Source organism: Schistocerca nitens, chromosome 5 (assembly GCF_023898315.1).
Source record: "Schistocerca nitens isolate TAMUIC-IGC-003100 chromosome 5, iqSchNite1.1, whole genome shotgun sequence".
NCBI classification, from domain to species: domain Eukaryota; kingdom Metazoa; phylum Arthropoda; class Insecta; order Orthoptera; family Acrididae; genus Schistocerca; species Schistocerca nitens.
The window spans coordinates 343,517,606-343,544,278 of NC_064618.1; the positions used below are offsets into that span (position 1 = coordinate 343,517,606).

General features: G+C 41.6%; 1 protein-coding gene across 1 annotated transcript in view; it reads left to right on the forward strand.

Moving 5' to 3' along the window:
• Nucleotides 1-26,673, forward strand: part of LOC126259484 (carboxypeptidase B-like) — a 208,147-nt gene that overhangs the window by 124,529 nt on the left and 56,945 nt on the right. Inside the window, exons 6-7 of the mRNA XM_049956323.1 lie at nucleotides 6,046-6,142; nucleotides 21,309-21,454. Of these exons, the coding sequence (XP_049812280.1) occupies nucleotides 6,046-6,142; nucleotides 21,309-21,454 (243 nt within the window). The remainder of the gene's footprint in view (nucleotides 1-6,045; nucleotides 6,143-21,308; nucleotides 21,455-26,673) is intronic.

Consider the following 26,673-nt stretch of genomic DNA (forward strand, 5'->3'; position numbering starts at 1 on the left):
TTCGCTAAACACCTTCAGGTTCCTCGCACGTAAACAAAACAAGAAATTATGCTAAAGCTACAGCACCTGAACGAATATAATAGGCAACACCCACTGATAACAGCTTTATACTAAACCCTCACTGAGCTGCGCTTAAGTCATGACACTAATTGTCTGGGTGTCGCACGTCATGTTAAAGATCAAATCCAGAGACAATAATCATAAACATTCTACCGACAGCCTGGTGGAAGTGTGGTGAGCAGACACGGCATTCTGCATGCAGTAAACTGGCCAGATAGAGCCGCTCCACGGCAGAGTAAACATGTATACATAATACTTGGCCTCTGTCGAGTGCGATACTCGACTGTACGATCATAATAGATACAAGGAGTGACAGAGCCCTAAGTGCTAAACTGATATTGAAAAGAGCTCAATTAATTCTAAAAACTGAAGAGTAGAAACGAACAAAAGTTAACAAGACAACTGTGCACAATGACAAGGGATGGGTAACAGTGCTTACATGAAACTACGACATCATTTGATAGTTATAACAGTAATTGAATAATTGTAAAATGCAGCTGCAAAATAACTATGTAAAATACCGGGTGATCAAAAAGTCAGTATAAATTTGAAAACTGAATAAATCACGGAATAATGTCGATAGAGAGTTACAATTTGACAGACATGCTTGGAATGACATGGGGTTTTATTAGAACCAAAAAATACAAAAGTTCAAAAAATGTCCGACAGATGGCGCTTCATCTCATCAGTATAGCAATAATTAGCATAACAAAGTAAGACAAAGCAAAGATGATGTTCTTTACAGGAAATGCTCAATATGTGTCCACCATCATTCCTCAACAATAGCTGTAGTCGAGGAATAATGTTGTGAACAGCACTGTAAAGCATCTCCGGAGTTATGGTGAGGCATTGGCGTCGGATGCTGTCTTTCAGCATCCCTAGAGATGTCGGTCGATCACGATACACTTGCGACTTCAGGTAACCCCAAAGCAAATAATCGCACGGACTGAGGTCTGGGGACCTGGGAGGCCAAGCATGACGAAAGTGGCGGCTGAACATACGATCATCACCAAACGACTCGCTCAAGAGATCTTTCATGCGTCTAGCAATATGGGGTGGAGCGCCATCCTGCATAAACATCGTACGTTCCAGCAGGTGTTTATCAGCCAGGCTGGGGATGATGTGATTCTGTAACATATCGGCGTACCTCTCACTCGTCACGGTAGCAGTTACAAAACCAGAATCACGCAATACCTCGAAGAAAAAAGGCCCGATAACGGTAGATGTTGTAAATCCAACCCATACCGTGACTTTCTCGTCGTGCAATGGAGTTACCACGACAGTTCTAGGATTTTCGGTAGCCCAAATTCTGCAGTTGTGGGCGTTGACAGACCCTCGAAGCGTGAGAAGAGCTTCGTCGGTCCACAACACGTTACTCAACCAATTGTCATCTTCCGCCATCTTCTGAAACGCCCACTCCGCTTCACTAAATCGCCAGGTAACAGTTCATGATGCCGATGGATTTTGTACGGATAGCATCGGAGGGTATGCCTCAGTGCCAACCAAACAGTAGTGTATGGAATGCCGGTGCGACGTGCGACTGGACGAGCGTTGACTTCCCCGTGCATAGACGAACCCGCTACAGTCTCCATTTCTTCCTGAACTGTCTCAACAGCATTACGCCTTGTGCTCGGTCTGCCACTACGGGGTCTATAGTCTAAACAACCCGTGGCTTTGAAAAGATGCTTTCCTCTGAAAATGTAAAACAGCTACAGCAACCGAACTGATGGTTGTCGTATGATGTTAATAATTCTTACTTCACAATCGATTATATAATGTAAATGGTATGGCGTTATCAACCTAATCATGATACAGCTTCTTTTAACCACCGGCGCATGTTCTCTTCCATGGGAAAATAGTTGTAGCTAATTTAACACAGCTCTCTTGTAAATTTATTAGCAGCGTCTACCACAATACACACTCAGTGACACTTGATAAAAACGTGAGCAATTTCAGATATTTGCAAGATATAGGCCACAGTAAAATAGGTCGTGAGCAAATGTTTGTAGAGTCTATCACTTGCAGTAGAGCACTGCCGATAAAGTCTCATGCCACTGCATCAAGTCGAGAAGTCGAATTACGTAGAGTCCAGCGGAGTGGAGCGATTTTGTAATGAGAGTCCAGCGGTAGGGAGGTGGGAAGACGGTGGCGTAGCGTATCTGTTGATGATTTGCGTTAGATGGCTACGCGAAGAGAAACCGACTTCCGCCTGTCCTGAGGGCAGTTGTCTTGCCTCCTTCGTAGTTCCCCAGGAGGTCAATTTGCTTTCCGGTGGTCACATCATACAGTTGCCGCTGCTTGCGGCTTGCAGCTGACCCGTCAGCGTGTCTGACTGCCATGCATAGAAACCTGGTGGAGAACCCATTACATCCAGTGATTTTTTTCTTGGTGGGAGGACTGAAACGAGGTTAAGTCGTCCTCGTGTCTAGTCGATCGGCTACTAGAAACTGGAGAGCAGCTCCGAGTTCTGGAAAGGTGACAGAGGCCAGGAAAGCGATGTGCTCATTCCATGCTCCTCCACAACCCAACCGTATAACTGCATGTGGCACAGGACGACACGGCGGTCGGTCGATATCGCGTGGAGCTGCGCTTTATTGAACTTACGAACAGTTCTTACCACTAAGAAACATACAATACGCTGGGTAGTTCACAGTTATAGAAAATAAACTTCACTTAGCAAACAAGTGTTTCAAATTCCAGTCCTGCAGTGCTGTGACGAACTATTCACAACGAAAAACCTTTGTTGCCACACAAGTCTTAAGCACAGGGCAGTAATTCACAAATTTGAGAAATATAGTGTTTCAAATTGCAAATTAATTGCTGACGATATAAAAATTAATAGAACGAGAATCCAGTCCAAGCTTCAAGTATTTTACTTTTTATTCATTCGGTGACTAGTTTCGGGGCGAGATCCATTTTCAAATCAACATAATAAAGTCGAAAATATCATTTACGAAGATGTAAAAATATGTAATGTACATTTACAGTGCATACAGATATGCACTGTAAATGTACATTACACATTTTTTGACACCTTCGGAAATGCCACTTTCGAATTTCTTATGTTGATTTGAAAGTGGGTCTCGGTCCGAAACTAGTCATCGAATGAATAAAAAGTAAAATATTTGCAACTTGGAATGGTTTTTCGTTCTATAGATTAATAGAAGTTGCTGATCCAAGCTACTCCATCATGCTGGAAATTCGTAGATACAAAAATCGTTTAATGGAGCAAAATATTTAGACTACTGGAGAATAGCACGTCACACGTTGACGTCAGATTGAAGTTTATGAGATTTTCTTAAGTAACAGAGTTCTCCCTTAAAAAGGCTGTCGTTTCCATCATCATAAGTGTATGACTGAATGATTGCTCTAGCCGTAAAGACGCTTCGTCGACGGGGTGTACCTTAACTTATTTCTCAAAAGTAACTCATCGTATGTCGTTGAGGCTCTTATACGATGTTTAATTTTGGTCATTATTGAGGAATACAGCAAGGGTTTAGTAATCGTCTAAGCAAACATTTATTAAGGATTATCTACGAACGAGGCAGACTCCTTTTTTTCTTTTTTTTGAGTCATTAGTCTTCTGACTGGTTTGAAGAGGCCCGCCACAAATTTCTCTCCTGTGCCAACCTATTCATTTTAGAGAGGCACTTGTAACTTATGTCCTCAATTATTTGCTGGATGTATTCCAATCTCTGTCTTCCTCTACAGTTTTTACCGTCTCCAGCTCACCTCTAGTAAAGTCATTTCCTGATATCTTAACAAATGTCCTATCACCCCCCCGTCCCTTCTTCTTGTCATCGTCTGTAGTACCACATCTCAAATGCTTCGATTATCTTCTGTTCCGGTTTTCCCACAATCCATATTTCACTAAATACAATTTTTTCGTTTCTGCTACTTCTCATTACTTTCGTCTTTCTTCAGTTTACTCTCAATCCATATTCTGTACACATTATACTGTTCATTCCATTCAGCATACATGGTAATTTTTCCTCACTTTCACTCAGGATAACAATGTCACCAACGAATCGTATCTTTGATTTTCTTTCATCTTGAATTTTAAATCCGCTTCAGAATCTTTCTTTTATTTCCATCATTGCTGCTTCCATGAACAGACTGAACAGTAGTAGCAGAAGACTACATCCCAATTTTACATCCGTTTTAATCCGAGTACTTCTTTCTTGGTCGTCCAATCTTAGTATTCCCTTTAGCTCTGTACACATTGTGTATTACCCGTCTGTCCCTGCAGATTAGCCCTATTTTTCTCAGAATTTCGAACATGTTGTACCCCTTTACATAGTCGAACGCTTTTTCAGATCGACAAATCCTATGAACGTCTCTTGACTTTTCTGTAGTCTTGCTTCCATTATCAACCGCATAGTCAGAACTGCACCGCTGATGCCTGTACCTTTCCTAAAACCAAACTCATTGTCATCTAACACATCCTCACTTTTCTTTTCCATTCTTCTGTATATTATTCTTGTCAGTAACTTGGATGGATGAGCTGTTAAGCTGATTAAGTCAGATAGTATGTCGCATTCTACACACCAACGTGAATAGTCGTTTTGTTGCGACTTCCACTAACGATTTTAGAAATTCTGTTGGAATATTATCTATCCCTTCTGCCCTATTTGATCTGAAGTCCTCCAAAGCTCTCTTAAATTCTGATTCTATACTGGCTCCCCTATCTCTTCTAAACCGGTTCCTGCTGCTTCTTCTATCACATCAGACAAATCGTCCCCCTCATAGAGGCCTTCAATGTAATCTTGCCATTATCAGCTCTCTTCTTTGCACTTAACAGTGGAATTCCCATTGCACTCTTAACGTTACCAACCTTGCTTTTAATTTTCACCGAAGGTTGTTTTGACGTTCCTATATTCTGAGTGAGTCCTTCCCACAATCATTCCATTTTCGATTTTTTCACATTTTTCATGCAGCAATTTCGTCTTATCAAAAATGGCTCTGAGCACTATGGGACTTAACATCTGAGGTCAGCAGTCCCCCAGAACATAGAACTACTTAAACCTAACTAACCTAAGGACATCACACACATCCATGACCGAGGCAGGATTCGAACCTGCGACCGTAGCGGTCGCGCGGTTCCGGACTGAAGCGCCTAGAACCGCTCGGCCACATCGGCCGGCTTCGTCTTATCTTCCCTGAATTTCTTATTTATTTCATTCCTTAGCAACTTTTATCTCTATGTTCCTGAATGTCCCTGAACAATTTTGTACTTCCTTCTTCCCTCGATCAACTGAAGTATTTCTTCTGTTACTCATGGTTTCTTCGCAGTTGCCTTCTTTATACCTATGTTTTTGTTTCCAAGATCTGTGATTGCCCTGTTTAGAGATGTCCTTTCCCCTTCAACTGTATTGCCTGCTGAGTTATTCCTTATTGCTGTATCTATAGCCTTAGAGAGCTTCAGGCATATCTCGTCATTACTTAGTATTCCGCATCCCGCTTCTTTGCGTATTGATTCTTCCTGACCAATCTCTTAAACTTCAACCTACTCTTCATCATTGCTACATTGTGACCTGAATTTATATCTGCTCCTGGGTACGCATTACAATCCAGCATCTGATCTCGGAATCTCTGTCTGATCATGATGTAATCTAACAGAAATCTACCGTATCACCTGGCCTTTTCCAAGGACATTTTGTTACTTACAGTCAGACAATGTATTAGAACACATTTTTTCTTGTCTGTTTAATGAAAATGTGAAATGAAGGACGTTGTGCTTTATCGTCTTCAATACTCTGATAACAAAGTTTCCAATGAGGGGCGAGGCGTCCTACAACGAATGGAGAATGGAAGGAAGAATATGTAGTGCAGAGAAGCAGAATCAACTGGAGCATTGAAAATCTGTCACCACAGATACCAGCTCGGAAAGGGATGATGTGGAGCGGACACTGACATATGCGTTATGACTGCACATTTTCCTATCTAATGTCCTGAATCCTATCGAATCTGTATTTTTGTCCTTAGGATCGTCTGTGGCGGAAGACACGTTCATACCAAGGCAGTGACGACCCTGACTGTATGGGAGTCGATGCAAACAGGAATTATGACTTCCACTGGGGAGGTGAGTACTAACGTGTTACTTTATCCTCTCACACAGTGCACCTTTCTGGGAAGTGCCCACTTGAGTTAGACGTACACTATTTGATCAAAAGTCTCAGGACACATGTTAGTGTCCATCCCTTGCCTTAACGATGGCTTGAACTGCGTCAAGGACAGTTTAAATGAGGCATCTGAATGTTTTTGGAGGAAGGGCATCCCATCCTTCCTCAAGAGCTGAGGCCACAGAAGGTAGTGATGTTGGACGCTAGGGCATGGGGAGAAGTCGACATTCTAAGTCATCCCAAAAGTGTTCTTTTGGGTTCAGGTCGGGACTCTGGGCAGCTCAGTCCTTTTTAGAAATGTTGTTGTTCACAAGCCTCACAGATGCTGGTTTATGGCAGAGCGCATTATCATGCTGATACGCACAATCATCATCTCAAAACAGCTCCTCTACTGTACGCATTGTGCAAGTGGTGTAAAATGTGTTCACATCCTTCCAGATTTACTGTTTTCTTAAGTGCAACAAGGGTGTCACACCCTAACCATCATAAACACCTTCATACCTTAACACTGCGTCCTCCGCACTTCATTTTCAGCAATAAACATGATTGCAGCTAACATTCAGCAAACATTCGTCAAACTGAAATACTTCCAGCTGATTTCCACAAAGTATAGCGTGGTTCATTATTCCAGATCACTTGTTTTTAGTGATCGACTGTCCATTGGCGTCACTCGTTATGCCACCTCAAGCCTTGATTAACGTTGACTACAGAAGTGCGTGTCTTACGACGTGCTACTCGATCATTGTACCCCATTCGTTTTAACTCACCGTGCACGGCAGTCTTCGTTCTAGCCGGACTGCTGGTAGCAGTCTGGAACTCACCAGTGATTCCTTCCACTGACATGAGATTTTTGGCAACCACCATCCGCCTTACCGATAGTCTATTTGGACGGCCTCAGAAAGGTTGAGATGTCGCTGGTGGGTTCATTTGAAGTCACTGAGCTGTCATGAATGATCCATTGTGCTGCTAACGCTTGTCTACTGACAATACTTTCCATCTTCTTTTATACTGGCGGGTGCGCCTCTCGTGAAATCTAGTGGTCAATTCAGGATCACATGTGGGCGTCCATATACTTCTGATCAGATAGTGTATGATTAGCTCATTTTAGTGAATAGAAGTCAGCGCATGTATAGACAGCAGCAGGCGGATTTAAATTCTGTACCAGCAATTTTCTTTCGAAAATCACTGATCGCTTGTACCTGGCTAAAGCAGAACGGGCCCATGGTGGTTGCTTCACTCATATTTTCATCGGAAGTATAAAGAGAAGGTCGGTTAGTTTCGGACAGCGGATTGTATCAGACAAGAGCTGGTCCTAATTTACAGCGCTAGTAGAAGCGGTTCAAGCTCCACTGTAATACTAACTTCGGAGGAACAAGACTACTCAAACGATTTTGAACCAAACAACAGTGCGTTTCGGAGTGGTAATACGTTACCTGTTGCTAGTTTGTTTTTCGGTGCACGAATTACTATCTAAGTGTTGTGTTTTTTATGGGTGTAGGTAATGTTACACTTTTATTGTGTCTGTGGATACGACTGGCATTATTCTCTGTATTGGGGGCAGTGACAATGTGAAGCCCAAGGAAAAACAATGGAATGTTATAATACCAATGTGGTGCATTTGTGTTATATCGATAAAAGCAATTATGCGTTTTCTGGAGTAAAAAGATATCATAAAAACTTAAATTTGTAACATACGTTTCTTTAATAGGCAAATGAGGAATGTCATTACGTAAATTAGATTAAAATTACATTGAGACTGTAAAAATACTAGGATCCCTTAAAATGACAATCAAGGAAGAGCACAAGAAATTTTCATTTCCAAGAAGGTGATAGACTTAAAGCTATACGGGAAAACAAGAAGCTGGCCATAAATCTGTTTCAGGTAATAACAAGATTTTCCGAGGACGTTCAGTGATGAACGGAAAACAATACCGTACGATCAGTGGAAGTGGAAAGGTAGTAAGGCTAGGATCTGGGAACGAAAGGGGTAGACCAAGAAATATTTCTACCAAAGGAATAAATCATTTTATTTTTGAATCGCCAGTACTGCAAAAAGAATCTTAAATCTATAACTGTGAGGCTTAATAATAAAATAAGAAATGAATTGGGTTTTAAAATGACAACAGGCAGTCTCATTAAAAATGACAAGAAACAAAATGAAATCAGACAACTTCATAAACATTTAATGTTCAGTAATTTCCGAGCTCTTAATGTATAATCCATACACACTATAAAACTGCATGTATTTACGTTCCACATCTCCTTCTAAACCAACGGATGAGTTTCAACCATACTTGTTAAACATATGACTACTGGCCTGAAAAAGTCACTGTGTGAGTAAGAAACACCCACCTCTCAAAGGGGTAGGTGGTGGGGGGTGGGGGGGGGGGGTGGGGGGGGGGTGGAAGAGGAACCTAGTTCACGACGCGCAAATAGTCAGGATATATTCATCCACTACTTAAAAATGAGACTACTTAGTGACTTGCAACGAACTTTACATATAATTTCCAACCTTTACGAGACTTTTTCTCGCTGTCAACCCCCACAAAACGATGAAAGGAAAAAACATTTATCGCTTACTACAGTTTCGCTGTTCCTGCAGTAAAACTACCAGATCAGGCATGTCCCTTCAATTTATTACTTTTTTACTACTAATTCTATTTGCAACACATTTTGTAGACAATATTCACATACACCAATGAATGTACATGCAAAAATATATCATTGTACAACACATTGTTTAAGAGAAATGATCTCATAAACATTGAGCTTCTTGAAAACGGAACTGCAGAACGAAATTCACTAGAAGTACAGATGGAACATGTGTATAAATATGTTAAATATGAGTGAAATATGTATGACATGTACGTACGTGGGCAAATTAACTGGGAAAAAGCTCCTCCTATACCTTGGAATCCATTTGAACTAGCCCGCATCTCGTGGTCGTGCGGTAGCGTTCTCGCTTCCCACGCCCGGGTTCCCGGGTTCGATTCCCGGCGGGGTCAGGGATTTTCTCTGCCTCGTGATGGCTGGGTGTTGTGTGCTGTCCTTAGGTTAGTTAGGGTTTAAGTAGTTCTAAGTTCTAGGGGACTTATGACCACAGCAGTTGAGTCCCATAGTGCTCAGAGCCATTTGAACCATTTTTTTTGGAACTAGCTTTGGTACACATATTACTTACTATCTGGAAAGAAATATTGTGGGGGTAAGAATCAGCAACATCATATTAGGATGCGGGTGATAACGTGGAGAAGTAAGGAGGGGGGGGGGCGAGGAGAGGGACATGGAATGGAAACAGAGGGAGATGGACAGTGAGAGGGGAAGGCAGAGATGAACAGAGAGAGGGGGGAGGAGGAGATGCACAGAGAGAGGGAAGAGGACAAGATGGACAGATAGAGAGGAGAGGAGGAGATGAGCAGAGAAAGAAAAGATGGGCAGAGAGAGGAGGGAGGAAGATTTGGAGGTCGAGAGGGGAGGAGAAGGTGGACAGAGAGAGGAAGGAGGACATGAACAAAGATAGGGAGAGAAGGAATAAGAGCTTAGAGGGGGTGTGAGAGAGGGGAACTGTAGTGTCGGCAGACTTGCCAACACTACGCACACTAATTGAAAGAGGCGGCCAAGATGCACGCGCTAACTCACGAAGGATGGCGTGAGGTCTGAAACAGGATACGTAATGAATGCTATAAAGAAAAGTACGTAGCTGCTAAAATACTTAACTTTATTCCATCCTTGTGGTACATCGCTATTGACGAATCAAGTGAGACTCTTAAGATACATGCAATGTTACAAATGGCGCCTTGCTAGGTCGTAGCCATGGACTTAGCTGAAGGCTATTCTAACTGTCTCTCGGCAAATGAGAGAAAGGCTTCGTCAGTGTAGTCGCTAGCAAAGTCGTCGTACAACTGGGGCGAGTGCTAGTCCGTCTCTCGAGACCTGCCGTGTGGTGGCGCTCGGTCTGCGATCACTGCCAGTGGCGACACGCGGGTCCGACATGTACTAATGAACCGCGGCCGATTTAAGCTACCACCTAGCAAGTGTGGTGTCTAGCGGTGACACCACAGAACAACGATATGGACTTAAAAAGGGGCAGGTGGAAGAGGAAAGGGAAGGAAGGAGCAGATGAACAGAGTGATCATGGAGGAGGGAGACAGAGAGAGGAGGCAGGAGCAGATGGATAGAAAACGGGGGAAGGAAAAGTTGAACTAATAAAAAATTGGAATAAATTTATACCTGGGGAATGATGGGTACTCAACTATTACTAATTAAAATCGATTAAAGTTTGAAAACAAAAGAAAGGCCAGAATCAAAGTCGATACCAAAAATGGTTAACAGAACACAACACATATCTAATGGCAGTCGATTGCACTTTTGCAAATAACATTAGAAACACTACAAGAGATAGACCGCACTGTCCTAACACTTAAGTCCTTTCTTTCTTCTTCCAGCTATCCAGTGGTGTTTTTTAATTAGGAAATGAAATTAAAAATTTTCTTCGTTACCATATTGTGATTAATTCTGTGAATATGGCCTTGAAACTTTAATCTCCTCTGTCTGCGATCGTTTCAGTGTTTCGGTATAGATTACCATTTCTCCTCTTCGTCCAGTTATCTTTGTTCTCTTGTGATCCTAAAATTTTTCTGAGAATTTTCCTTTCTTTGTTTTCCAGTTCTTCTTCTTCAAATCTTTTATTCAGAGTTAGGCATTGAGATCCGTAAAGTGATTCCTGTTTAATAATGTTGCATAGTGTTTAATTTTTCCCTGGAATGATACTCATCTTTTATTATGTCGGTTTGGGTGAGTATGTATGCTGATTCCATTTTCTTCGACCTTTCCTTACTTCTGGTGTTATCTAATCTATTTGATTGTACCTGTTCTCCAAAATACTTAAATTTATCAACTCTATCGATGTTTCCATGTTGTGTTTGTATATATTTTACTCTGTTGTGTTTATGTTCCGTGTATTCTGTTTTCTCATATGATATTGCAGAACATTGTGACCACCTATATAATAGCCTGAATGTCTACCTTTGGCATGGATAATAGTGGTGACGCGTCATGGCATGGAAACAATGAGGCCTTGGTAGGTCGCTGTAGGCATTTGGCACCAAATTCCCATAAATTTCGGGGAGGGTGGGTATGAGCTCTGACTCCACTTTCAGTCACATCTCAACATCTCAGATGTGTTAGATAGGATTCAGATCTGGCGAGTGTTGGGGGGTGGGGGTGGGGGAGGAGAGAGGGTAGTACATCAATTTGAACTCGCCACTTTGTTTCTCGGACCACTCCATCACACTCCTGGCTTTGTGATATGGCGCATTATCTTGTTGAAAAATGCCACTGCCTTCTTGAAACATGATCGTCATGAGGGGATGTACGCGGTCTGCAACCAGTGTAAGATAGTCCTTGGCCATCATGGTGCCTTGCACGAGCTCCGCTGGACCGGTAGGTGCCCGTGTGAATGTTCGCCAGAGTATAATGGAGCCGCCGCCGGCTTGCTTCCTTCCCGCAGTACAGGTGTCAAGGGGATGTTGCCCTGGAAGACGACGGATTAGCGCCCTCCCATCCACATGATGAAGAAGGTATCGGGATTCATCAGACAATGCAACGTTCTGCCACTGCACCAATATCCAGTGTCGATTATCAGGTGCCCATTTCAGTCGTAGTTGCCGATGTTGTGCTGTTAACATTGGTGGTGGTGGTGGTTAGTGTTTAACGTCCCGTCGACAACGAGGTCATTAGAGACGGAGCGCAAGCTCGGGTTAGGGAAGGATTGGGAAGGAAATCGGCCGTGCCCTTTCAAAGGAACCATCTCGGCATTCGCCTGAAACGATTTAGGGAAATCACGGAAAACCTAAATCAGGATGGCCGGAGACGGGATTGAACCGTCGTCCTCCCGAATGCGAGTCCAGTGTGCTAACCACTGCGCCACCTCGCTCGGTCTGTTAACATTGGCACATGCATGCGTCGTCGGGTAAGGAGGCCATTAATTAGGAGTGTTCGGTGCGCTGTATCTTCAGACACACTTGCACTGTCCGGCATTTAAAGCCTAATGTTAGTTCCGCCACAGTTCGCCGCTGTCCTGTTTTACCAGTCTGCCCAGCCTACGACGTTTGACATCTGTAATGAGAGGTGGCCTCCCAACCTCAGCACATCTGAACGTGGTTTCACCTTGGTTTCGCCACGTGTTGAAAACAATCACCACAGCACTCCTCGAACACGCGACAAGTCGTGCAGTTTCCGAAATGCTCGTGCTGAGCCTCTGGGCTATCACTATCTGTCATCGGTCAAACTCTGATACATCGGGCGCCTTCACCATTTTACACACGGATAGCACGCTCATTGATACTAAATGCATCGTGTCAGTGTCTGACAATCAATAATTCCTCACCAGGTGACGCTGCTGTCACCTGGACTGGTTTATATCGATAATAGGCCGGTGGTCATAATGTTTTGGCTGGTTAGTGTAGTAATCTGGTTTTAGCTGCAATTTCTTGAAGTGTTTCTATCATTGTCTTTGCATCTGTTTTGTCCTTAGAAATTACTGCAATGTCATCAGCAAAGGCGAGGCATTTCACCTCATATCTTCCCTGTCCTAAAGGAACTCCTTCGATGTTTTTCTGTTGTAGTTCTTTATCCCAGTCTCTCATGACCTTGTCTTAGACCAGACTGACTAGAATCTGAAAGATCCCATCGCCCAGCCGAACACCTGTGTTGATTATGAACTTCTCCTACAAATGTAACTTTTGAAGTTTTGTCTGTGAGTGTCTGTTCGATTCATTGTTTGTTGGTTTTGTCGATACCTCCTTCTTCCAGTGTTAGAATACTGTCTGTCTGTCTATAGATTCGTAGGCTTTTCTGAAATCAGTGTACATAACAACTTTGTTAAGATTTCGCACTGTTCTGATCCTGAGGCTATTTTTCAAGTAAGAAATTTCCTCTGGGCACGATCCATTCTTTCTGAACCCCGATTGGTACACGCCAATTGTGTTTTCTGCTTGATCTTCTATTTTATTCAGTAGAGCTTTGGATATAATTATTTATGTGGCTGGAATCAGAGATTGGTTTCGGTAAATGCTGGTGTTTGTTCTATCACACTACTTATGCAGCGGATGATTAAGGTATTCCTTCTTTATCCCAGTAAACTTTAATAACCTCGTTAATGGTTTCAGCTGCCAGCCTCCCTCCGAGTTTCCACATCTCAGCTAATATTCCGACTTCAACTGGCGCTCTGTTGGTTTTAAGCTAGCCAATGTATTGTTCAATTAGATGCAGTGACGGTGGTTCCGAAGGTGGATTTCCCTTTTGAAGTTGTCTGAAAATTAGTCCTTGTGTTAGTTCCTCGCAGTTTAGAAGATATTTGAAGTATTTTGATTGTAACTCACAGTTGTATGCGTTGTTGGTAATCAGTTTGCCTGTTGCATCTTTGAAGTGTAGGCTCATCGGCTTGAAACCCGTTATTTCTTCTCTGAAAATTTTGTAGATGTTCCTAGTATTGTTCTGTCTGAAATTTGTATCTATTTCCTCTAATCGTTTTTTGTCGTATTTCAGTTTCTCTGTTCGAATAATTTTTGATGTCTATTTTCTGATCTCAGTGAGTGCGTTCCAGTCTCTTTCCTTTTCTCAGGAGTTCCATTTTTTCCAAGCAGTTAGTCTACGCTCTATCGCTTCGTCACATATCTTATTCCACAACCTATGTTTCCTTCTTCTTCGTAGTTGTTCTCTTCTTTCACCGTTCCTATCATTGCTTCTCTGATTTCATACCAGTTTTCCATCTTCTTTGTGTGAAGCTTTTTAACGAATTCGTACCTGCTGTCTGACAGAAATTTTGTGTCAGTTCTATGGACTTTTTAAATTTTGGGGTTTGTTTATTTAGGCTTTCATTTCTGTTAAAAAAAAATGGTTCAAATCTCTGCCTAGCCCTCCTAAGACGTGTACGTTCATGATTTTTCTTGTTTTTTTTTTGTTTATTGCCGCATGTGCATTAGGAGAAGACCAGATCTTCTTTCTCCTTGGCAGTTTTCTGAAAAAGTTAGACATAAGTTTTAAGTCAAATTGTCTTCAGAAGACGATAAACCTTTCTCCATTCTTATTGGTGCGCTTGTGTGTAGGAAAATTTCCTATTATTGCCTTATATTACTTTTCTCTGGCGAACTTTGAGTTGAAGTGTCATACGAGTAGTTTTATATGGTGCTTTGGTATTTTTGATGACTCATTTTCTAATGTCTCTCAAAATTGTTCAACATTTTCTGGATTTTTTCTGTCGTCATTGTTGGTCGGTGCTTGTGCGTTTGTGATGGCACAGATCTTGTTCGCTGATCTAAACGAGAGAAGTGATATTCGCTCCGATGGGGACCCAAAATTTGTTATGGAATCTGTTAGATTCCGATTGGCCATGAAACCTGTTCCAAGCATAGTGATTTTCTATTTATTCTCTACCGCCGGTTTTCCATTATAGATCCTGCAGCCCCCTGATTCAAATGTGTTCTCATCACAGTATCTGGTTTCCTTAACTGTTTGTATGAGCATGTTGCGTCTGCTTAACAAGTCCATCAATTCTTTAAGAATCCCAGTCTTTAGTAAAGTGTTGATGTTCAGTGTGCCTAGCAAATGTTTTTTCTTAGACCGAGCGAGAAGTTCTAGGAAGCTCCGACTCTTCTTTACGTGAAGTTCTAGGCTCTCCAGAATCAGACGGCTTAGTTGCATCACTGTTTCCAGTGACGAAGGATTGTTTAGCTCCTGGAGTACTTTCCGTTCAGTGTTTACCATCACGTCTTGGTGGAAATTAAATTAGGAAGGGGTGTTAGCCCCTTCGTGGGATGTTACATCTTTGATCGAATGGACAGATGAGTCTTAACAGCCCCCCCCCTCCCCCCCTCCTCCCCCCCTCCCCCAATATGGGAACATACGCCTTTCGTAGCTGACCACTTTGCTAACAGACGCTTCTGATTTTTGCAGCCGCTATCGGCATGTAGAGAGACACTGACCATGTAGCTGCTTGTTGTAAGTCAGACACGACGTGGATTTTTGTTTTGCTTGGTGGTCTGCCGTTTCCGCTAGATCCACTGTGCTGAGGTGCGTCCTCTTCACATTACTACCGTTGAGGTATCAGGAGAAACTTACTCGTCCACCTTCACCGTTGAGATTCATATTTTCATTCGCCTCAGAATCCCTTGATCTTCTTCATGTCAGCTCCCACGTTACTGACTAATTCCTCTCTCATGTCACCAACTGACCAGGTATGAGAAATAGACTGTCCCGCATTGGTTATCTGGATCGTTGAGTACTGAGCCCCACGTGAAGGCTTAGTCCTGAAGGCTTAGTTCTATTAAGTAATCAGTCATAGTGTGAAGAATGTATCAATACAAACTTCAGAAAAATATATGTAAATTTGGGAAGGTTATTTGTCCGAGACTACTTGCCCTTATCCTCCTCCTTTCATAAAGGTCTCAGTCTGACAGCCTGCCAGTTTGCAAACACATTTGGAACTCCATTCTGAGTTTCTCGTTAAGTATGCAGTGCAACAATCAACGCTGCAGCAATTGTTGAAATTTCGAAAGTCTGAACATGCGCCGAGTTTACTGTACTTTTTGTAACTTTCCAGAATTGCCTTTTCGGGGATTTATTTTTATCAGAATTACTTATAATAAAACTTAGGTCCTACAGGTAAAATTTGAATAAGAATTTTAATGACTGAATGGTTTAAAACGTGGCATTGCTTATACGTTATATGAAACAGTCTTGCAGAGTTATGACGCAACCAGTCGGCAGTTATATTTAAGTAGCAGATAAAATGACATGAACAGATATCAGTAATTTTAATGAGAAGCTTATCTCAGAACGCTCTCCATTCCTAGTAAATGTATTTACTCAACTACGTATACAGGTGTTGCAATAGTGTAGCAGTTGTGAACTTACCATGTTCACGACAGCATTTGTCCTGTTTTCGTTATTTCTTTTTCTTTATTGTTGCTGTACGACTTTTAATGTTGGGCAGGCAGAATACCCCAGAACAGCAGCATGACAGCGAAATCATTAAACTCTACTGAGAATACAAGCCGTTTTTATACTAACAATGTCTCCAGCGCAGGATGAGCCCTAGCACTAGGCAGACAGGCTGCGACAGCTAAGCAGCTATATGCACTGACGGAAAAAATCTCAACACCAAACAATGATTAATGTAGAGTAATGAAATTTCGGGAATACATTTGTCTAGGTAATATATTTAAGTGATTACCATTGTAAGATCACAGGTTAATGTAGGCGCGAGATAAGAAACTGTAAATGTGAAATGCTGGTACATTAATAACCGATGTAATCAACAGAATGTTGAATGGAAGCATGCAAACGTACATGCATTGTGTTGTACAGGAATCAGATGTCGATTTGTGGGATGGAGTTCGATGCCTGTTGCACTTGGTCGATATATACAGGGAGGGACAGTTAGTGCTGTTTGCGGATAACGCTGAAGTTTTCGTCTGATGATGTTCCATATGTGCTCGATTGGAGACAGATCTGGTGGTCGAGCAGGCCAAGGTAACAAACCGACGTTTTGTACAGCATGTTGGAAAACATCCGCTGAAATGCTGTTCATGAATGGCAACACAACTGATCGAATCATCAGACTGACGTATAAATTTATAGACAGGGTGCGTGGGATAACGACGAAAGTACCGCTGCTGTCACACGAAATCGCACCCTACACCATAACTCCAGGTGTAGTTCCAGTGTGTCTAGCACGCAAACAGGTTGGTTGCTGGTCCTCAATTGGCCTCCTTCTGACCAACACACGGCCATTACTGGCACCGAGGCAAAAGCAGCTCTCATCACAAAAGACAACAGACTTTCACCCTGCTCTCCAATGAGTTCTCGCTTGACGCTACTGAAGTCGCAAGTAGCGGTGGTTTGGTGTTAATGAAATGCACGCTACAGGGGGTCTGGCTCGGAACTGTCCTTGAAGTAACCGATCTGCAATAGTTCCTTGTGTCACTGTGGTGGCAGCCTCTGCTGAAATTGCAGCTGCAGATGCAGTACGATGCGCGACAGCTATGCGTCGAACAGGATGTTGTTCCCTCTCGGTCGTGCCACGTGACCGTCCGCAGCCTGGTCTTCTTTCGACCGTACTTTCTTGTGACCACGGTTGCCATCGGTCATGTATAGTGGCTACTTTCCTGCCAAGTCTTCCTGCAGTATCGCAGAAGGGGCAACCAGCTTCTCGTAGCCCTGTTACACGATCTCGTCCAAACTCAGTGAGGTGTTAATAATGGCGTCTTTGTCACCTTAAACGCGTTACTGGCTGACACCAACTCGCCACGTCCAATCTCAAAGGTAACTAACGCTCGCGACCAGTTCAGCGTACATTTAAGCAAACCTCATATGCATCCCCATAGTAGCGCTACTAGCGCTAGTCTAATGCGACTGGAGGGAAATCTGAATAGACATCATATTTCAGATGTGGAAATACGCGTACCAATTTTCGTTTATGTCGCACGACTCCTTCTTGGTGCTGTGAATTTTTCCGTCAGCGTAGTTATAAACAGGATGCTGACGATGAATCGTGACAGCGAATCGGAAAGCTCGATCCGATATGGACGTGACGTGTTGCATGCTGAAACTGCTTACTTATCTAGAAAGGAACACAAAACAGAAAAGGTGCAGAAAATTGCAGAATTAGTAGGCAGTGATTCTTTCTTACGTCTGTTCCAAACCTTAAAAGCAATATTTGATGACATGTTTCCGGTAAGACCAGTGAAGAATCCTGTGGACAAATCACAAGGCAGGCAGAAAGTTATCAATGTGAAACAATGGTACACCCCCGAGCTCAATAAATTGAAGTGTATTGTAACAATGTGCAAGGACCGAATGAAATCAGCTTTAGACATTCCAGCTAAAGAATTACATCTCCGCAACTACCTAAGAGCCAAAAAAGCTTATAGGAAGGCAGTAGAGGAAGCAAAAAAGAAATATAACGATACATACATTAAAGAGGCCCAAAATCCTTGTTAAGCTGCCTGGAATCCTGTAAATGAGAACAGAAAGAAGACTATCTCCTGCTTAAATTCATGTAGCCCTGATGACTTCAATGAATATTTTGTCAGAATAGTGGAAAAGACAGTGAGTGAAATTCCGGAATCTGACCTAGATCCGACTGCAAACATAAGAAATGCAGACAGTTGCAGTATTCAAAACTGGAAGGAAGTACACCCTGAAGACATGATAAAAATTGTGAACTCCTACAAACACTCAGAAAGTGTAGACATCTATGGTATGTCCTGCACACTGCTAAAGAAAATTATTGCAGAATTAGCTCAGCCACTAGCCGTAGCAATAAACAAATGTCTATCTTCTGGTGTCTTCCCAGGCTTCCTTCAACTGGCGCGCACAGTACCAATATATAAGAAGGGGGATCCATGTGAGGTGTCCAGCTTCAGACCAATCTCAGTGGTACCAGTACTAGCCAAAGTTACTGAGTCTGTGATGCACATCCAGGTACTGAATTACTTTGAGGAAAACAACTTATTCCAAAACACACAGCACAGATTCCGCAAAGGGAGATCAACAGTGACAGCCACACTGGACTTATTAAAAACAATTCGACAGAGTTTTGAAGAGAGAGAGTGTGGCACTGACACTCTGTGACCTCAGCAAAGCCTTTGACTGCATCTCACACACAACACTAACAGCCAAGTTAAGATGCTATGGTGTAGGAGGTGTTGTTCTATCAACACTCCAATCTTATTTGGAAAACCGAAAGCAGGTAGTATCAGTGCACAGAGCAACTTCTCTTGAACACAAACTGGAACATGGAGTGCCCCAAGGATCAGTCTTAGGACCTCTCCTATTCCTCATATATGTCAATGATATGAGCTGTAATAGTCAAATGTTGCAGTTTGCAGATGACACTACCCTTATTGCCAAAGGACATACAGCCGCAGAAGCTCTTGGTGCATCAAATTTGATGTTTGAAGAAATAAAAGAATGGTTCGTAATAAACAAAATGAAGATCAATGAAGAAAAAACCCAACATTTGATATGCAGTCTAACCAACATTGAAGACCAAGAAAACATGGAGACTGTCAGACTACTGGGCTTCAAGATTGACAGCAAACTCTCCATGAATGATCACACTGCATATGTATGCACCAAACTTTCTCGTGTGATATACCTCCTGAGGAAGCTGAAGAGGGTAATAACTGACCAGTTTCTCACAATAGTCTGCCATGCACTTCCACAGCCACATTAGCTATGGACTGTTGTTGTGGGGACACTCCTCAGGCAGCAAAGATGTGTTGCTATTACAAAAAAAAAAAAAAAAAATCCATCAGGATCATATCCTCTAGCAAAAGACTGGACCACTGTAAGCCTATTTTCACCAGGCTAGGCATAATGACTGTTTTTAGCCAGTATGTGTTTTTCTGGCTCATTTATATAAAAGAAAATCAAAGGAATTTTAGCATAAGACAAGAAATACATAATCATGACACTCGCTGTAAGAGGAACATTGAAGTGCCAAGGTGTCGCCTATCAAGTACACAAGACAGCTTTTCAACAGTCGCCCTAAAAATGTGCAATCAACTGCCTCCAGAAGTGAAATCCCTGCCACCTGAATTATTTCGGAAAAAAAAAATTGCTCAGGACTTGAAACAACATCCACTATATTCCTTGGAAGAGTTTTTCAACAGCGGTTCTACTGAATGGACAAAATAATAAATATTGTTATGTTTTATATGTAATTTTGCCTAAATTTAATCTTCTTTTTATGTTAACTGCACATTTAATTTTGTGTTTTACTTAAAGAACATATTTTGCCAAAATGAAACTTTGTGTGTGTGATCTACATGGACTTGTAAACATTTTGCTTTATGGTATTTTCATTTGCTGCTATGAAGTTTTCTTTCCTGTTTAGTTATATTTCATTCCCTCTATGCCCTATGTGTTTTTGTGCACTGCATAAATATTTTCTTTTATTTGTAATATAAATTTTGTATTTGGTGTTGTATAAATGTTAGTTGATAAACATTGTATTTGTGACGCAGTCTGTCCAGCCATGGCTGGTAATCGACGAAGATATAGTAATAAAGTAATAAAGCTCAGTAAGGAAAATTAAAAACTGCTTTTGAGAGGGTTTCAAGATAAAGAGAATAAAGATGTTGGGAGAAAACATAGCTGCAATTACTTCGCAAATCTTAACTATTTCCGAAGGACGTAGAAAATATTTTATTTTTAGATAATAATGCCAAACAAGTTGTGAGGGGACTGACACACAATTTCCACATGGCAGATGTAGTTTACGTTACATTTTCAGTGTGATAGTAAGTGACACTGTCTCTTGCGATACACTTTTTACTCTTTTTTTGTTTTATAAGATTTATTTCTGGCAGTGGATATCGGAGTAGTTTTTTTTTTTGTCGACCCATAGTTTATGGGATTATTTCCTTTTCGCTAGCCTAGTGAGAAACTACTCACTTCGAACTTCTATAGTTGTCGAATTACCGGCCGTGCTGAATTAACATGTTAATAAGATACTCTGCAAGCTCGCTTGCTGTAGTTTGTTAGTTAGGTGAGATTAGAATTCGTTCACCAAATAAACTTCAGCCATCAGACTGCACTTCCCGATCTAGTAGGAGCCTCCACCACTGCTGGCATCCCCTGCCTGCGCTTGTTACTTTGTGAGCAAGTTTCTAAAAAAACACTGTGGACACTTTCGCTTTTAGATAAGGGGAGTTAATGGAATAGAAAAGATTTCAGTTCCATAGTGTCCTAGAAAAATTGAATAAAAGGAAGAATGGATTTCCTTTGACGGGACCTCATACGTGTTATATTTCTATGTGTAGATACAGTAGGGAGGCAGATATGCTTTTCTTAATTCTCTTACTTGGTGTAAAGCGTATTCCAGTTCGTTTGAACGTGGTGGTGAACTTTTACCTGAGAACTCGACCTGCTTCTACGTTTTGTCTGCATTATTGGCAGAAAATATACAGAAATAAACGGAAATAACGTAAATCATGATGTTCATTTATCACTTCATGATAGCAGGACTACTAGGGACAATTTTCACGGATCGGCAGTGGAAGATATTTTTTAAAGTTAAAAGCTTCGCCTTGTACCTATGTAGCATTGTGTGTGGCGCAGGTGAGGGCTCCAGTACTGACCCGTGCTCGGAGACGTTCGCTGGACCTTCGCCTTTCTCAGAGCCAGAGGCGCGCAACCACGCCGCCTTCCTGAGGGCCAACAACGACTCCATCAGCCTCTACCTCACCCTGCACTCTTATGGACAGGTAGGTGTCGCTCGCGAGTCGTCTCATTGCCCACGTCGATGGAGAGCAAGGGGTTCAGTCACTACGTCTGCATGTATACGTGTACCCTGCAAACCTATGAGTAGTATATACATATCAATATTAGCAGCCTTTTGTCAAATTCCATTCGAGTATTGCACGAGGGAAAAATATTTATTTACTTACCTTTTCTCTTAATCTTTCGTAGATCGGCAGCGACACAGGTGAGTGCACACGTCATGTCAGTCATAGAAGTGTATGTATATATATTGGAGAGGATGGAGTTTGCTCTTTTCAGCAATCCTGGTTCAGGTTTTGCTATATCACTGCAGGCAAATGTCTATTCCTTCATCAAGGCTACGGTTGACCACCTATCCTATCCTCAGATACTCTGTGTATATGTATATAGTGACCTATTTATTATCATTTTATTACACTGATACATCTTATATCATTACAGGATGATCGCTGGATTAATAAATAAACAAACATACACTTATACACGTTGTTAGAGGTATAAGTGCGAATATTTCTAATAATGACTGAGGACAATGTATTGAACAACATTACGTCAGCATTTGCTTCATTTGCAGACTAATAATTACAGTTATTACTAGTAGTATGTTTTCAGGTTGGTTAGTACCTCCAAGAACGTTTGTAACAATTAGAATATTAAAGTTTCTTTCCCCCTGGGCAGCAAGTCAGATACTGAAATGTGGATGCATGGAGCCAAACGGAGAGTCTATACTGACAGACATAGTCCACTCCAGGATGCACTTAACGACCTTGCAGAGAACATCAGGCAGTAAATAAAGTGATGTTTCTGCGGGAAGACTGTTAGACGAAGACAAAGAAACATCGTATACAGTGAAATTGGTATATATTTAGGCACGAATGATCACAATATCTGTATCTATACCAGTAACACCCTGTATATGTTTCTGTGACCAGACCCATGCTCTAGGAGTAGCGTTGTTGGATAGCAATCAAAAAACGTCTGGGTCTGGGATTCTATCGCAACCACTGCTTAAATTTTGAGTAAAAATCATCAGCACTGGCGACCGATGACTCCCACTGTAGACAGCCATCCTCGTTCTGCCAACGGGCTTGTCAAAGAGGACAGAAGAGCGGAGAGTTTCACAGCATCCCCTTGCCCTTATGGTGAGAAACTACCCATGAAAGGCGGAGGAATCAGCAATAATCGACGACATAAAGATGCAGAAGGCAATGGAAATACCTGCGTTAAAAGACAACGGTATGCATCCACAGGACAAGTGGACTGTAACTGAAAAAGTGTAATGAACTCTTCATTGGCAGAAGATTCCGGATTAGTCCCTCATTCGAATCTCCGGGTGGTGACTAGCAAAGGAGCAATAACTATGAGAAGAAACTGAATAACCAACGAAAGAGTAACATTCTACGAATCTGAGCGTGGAATGTCAGAAATTTGAACGTGGCAGGGAAACTAGGAAATCTACAAAGGGAAATGCAGAGGCTGAGTCTAGGTTTAATGAGGTTCATTAAAGTGTAGCGGTAAGAAGGGTATCTGGTCATTTGTATGTGGGGTAATACCAACAACAGCAAAAAATGGTTTAACGGTAACATGGTTCGTTACGAAGATAGGACAAACTTACTGTGACAAGTTCAGTGATAGAGTTGTTAACATCAGAATCGACAGCAAACCAACGCCAACAACAGTAGTTCAGCTATGTATGCCGACGTCACAAAGAGGGGATGAAGAAGAAGAGAAAGGACGAGAATATTTAGAGGAGAATTTAGTATGTAAAGGGAGATGATAATTTAATCATCCTGGGGGACTGGAACGCATTTGTAGGGGAAGGAGAAAAAGAAAGAATTACCGGAGAATATCGAGTTGCTGATGGGAATGAGAAAGGAGAAAGCTTAATTCAGTTCCGCAATACATTTCAGCTAGTAATTGCGAATACACCATCCAGAAATCACAGGAGAAGGATGTGGAATACTAATGTACTGAGGAATCATGAAATGCGCCTGAAATTCTTCCATACTGCGATAACAAATACCACAGCAGACAGTTCAGTTGAACGGGAATGGACATCTCTAAAAAGGGCGATCACAGAAGTTGAACAGAAAACACAGTCACAAGGAAAGTTTGTGCGGAAAAATCTTTGGTATTAGGAGAAATAAAGGTTTTACCCATTATGAAAGTGGATCATTGCAACTGTGATGGATAAACGTTCACAGAAATAGCTACAACCAATCGCATTTTGTGATAGTTAAATTTTTAGGATACCACTACTGGTTTTGAGTCGCATAGCGACTTTGCCTCAGATTTTACATATTATTAATAATTGTTCGTAGCACTGTGGGGGCCATTGTGTGGAGCTATTAGTATCCATGTGTTTTTTCCCTAGTGCACACATTACCCTGGAAAATATAATTTATGTTTCCCTGTTATGTTAATTCTACAACACTGCACAAACTTTGCAACAGGCAACATCTACCACGTACTTTACAGGATGTAAACAAACCAAGAAATGTTGGGACACAATAGGAATATAGCAATGCACGTCATTTACGAGTAAAATAAATGGAAAGTGCAAGGAAACCAAAACGAAGTGGGTTTAGGAAAAATGTGAAGAAACAGAAAAAAAATGCTAGTAGAAAAGACTAATTCAGCATACAGAAAAGCCAAAACAACCTTCGGTGAAATTAAAAAGTAAGGGCGTCAAAATTGAGAGTGCAATGGGAATTCCACTATTAAACGCAGAGGAGAGGGCAGATATGGGGGAAGGAGTACACTGTAGGTCTCTACAAGGGGGAAGAACAGTCTGATGACATGAGAGAAGAAGAAACGAGATTCAATATGGACGCCATAGGGGATTCATTATTAGAGTCATAGTTCAACAAAGCTTTGCAAGACTTGTGATCAAATAAGGCAGAAGGAGTAGATAACGTTCCTTCGGAACTTCTAAAATAATTGAAAGAAATGGGAATCATAAGGCTTTCTAAGTTTGTGCGTAGAATCTATCAAACTGGAGACATACCATCACACTTTCAGAAAAATATCGTCTAAATATCCTGAAGAAAACAAGGGCAGATACATGTGAGACCTGTCGCACATTCAGCTTAACAGCTCATGCTTGGAAGTTGCTGACAAAATGATCTGCAGAAAAGTGAAACGATTTTGGCTTTCGGAAAGGTAAGAGCACCCTCGGGCCAAGTCTGTTGCTGCGCTTCATAATTTGTTGACATTGAAAAGAGTTTGACGATGTGACATGATGCAATATATTTCGAAATTCCGAGAAAACTAGGAGTAAGATGTAGTTAAAGACGGATGGTACACAGTACAAGAACCAGGAGTCAACAGTAAGAAAGGAAGACCGAGAACGAAGTGCTCGGATTAAAGGTGTAAGACAGGGATGCAGTATTTCGCCTCTAGTGTCCAATCTAATGTCGAAGAAACAATGATGAAAATAAAAGAAAGATACAACAGTGGATTTAAATTAAGTGTGAAGAGATATCACTGATGAGATTCGCTGAAGACATTGCTGTCCTCAAGTGAAAGTGAAGAACAGTTACAGTATTTGTTGAATGAAATGAACATTCTAATGAGTAGAGAATTTGGATTGAGAGTGAACCGAAGAAAGACGGTTGTAATGAGGGATAACAACAACGAGATTAGCGATAAAATTAACGTCAAAACTGTTGATGACGGAGTTCTTCTAGCTTGGAAGCAAAATAAAACATGATGGACGATGCAAGAAGGGCATAAAAGCAGAGCAGCACAGGCAAGGAAATTCTGTGAATGTAAAGAACTGTATGGTAGTGAAACATGGACTGTGGGAAAAGTGGAAAACTAGGGTATTGAAGCATCTGAGACGTGGTGCTATAGAAAGATATTGAAAATTAGGTGGACTGATAAGGTAAGAAATGAGAAGGTTCTCCGCAGAATCGCCAAGCAAGGAACGTATGGGAAGACTGAGACTGCAATACATTCAGCGAATGATTGATGACCTAGGTTACAAATGCTACTCTGAGATGAAGACGTTGTAAGAAGAGAGAAATTGGGGACGGACTCCATAATTGGGTCCGGTCCCGATTCGGACCAAGGCTTCCGTGAGCTCTCCGTTTAGTTATAAACCAAATCCCAGGGACTCGAATCGAAATCCCCTGCGAAAGTGTTCTCAAGTGGGACTCACTACGTACCAGTTTCTAGGTACTTAGCTGAGAAGACCCTGTCTCAATAGAATAGGTCAGAGCTCGAACAGTCCATTCCCCAAATATGGGTTAAGAATCAATTCCACAAACAAAAAAGTTTACATATCTTATTCACGTGAACTGTACGTGAGATATATGATGGAACCAGCGGAAGTGTCGAAAGCCTTTCTCCTACACTTCCGTTTCTCTAAACTGATGTAATATGGTTTCGTTAGAACTACGTCAGCTTGTTCCCAGAGATCCCCATTCAAATTTCCTGTGCGACTCTGATACATTTTCGTATGTGAGTTACTGGCACGTATTCTCATTGCTGGGAATTTATAAAGGAGCTTCTGTAGGAAAAGATCATTGTAGCTATGGAAACATTAATTATAATGAATCCGCTATAGTTACTTTACGCCAAAAATAAAAACATGGTATTTTCCTAACACCGTAATGTTTTTCTCAATTTTGTTGTTAATAACTCCTATTATAAAAATTACTTGACCTAATTTTTTTCAACAAGCCTGATTTACTCTTTTTTTTCATTAGTCATCCATCACGTTCGCCACGCGGGGTAGCCGCGCGGTCTATGGCGCCTTGTCAAGGTCCACGCGGCTCCCCCGTCGGAGGTTCGAGCCCTCTCGGGCATGGGTGTATGTGTTGTCCTTACCGTAAGTTAGTTTAAGTTAGATTAAGTAGTGCGTAAGCTTAGGGATCGATGACCTCAGCAGTTTGGTCCCGTAGGAACTTACCACAAATTTCCAAATTTCCATCACATTTGGTCAATTTGATCATTTCGTCATTTTCAAGTGGAGGTATGTAAGCGATTAATTGAAAAATGAAATAGAGAGAATGGATTTTAAAGTAAAACAAAAAATTACATAATTCAAAATTCACTTAGTTGAAAAACTGCAGTTAAAAATGTCGTTGAATAACCATTATTCACACTAGTGTTTTATCAATCATGCTATTTTAACAAATTCAACTTTGCGTTCGTAAGTGTTCAAAATGTACGGTATGGGCCCTATTCCACCTGATAC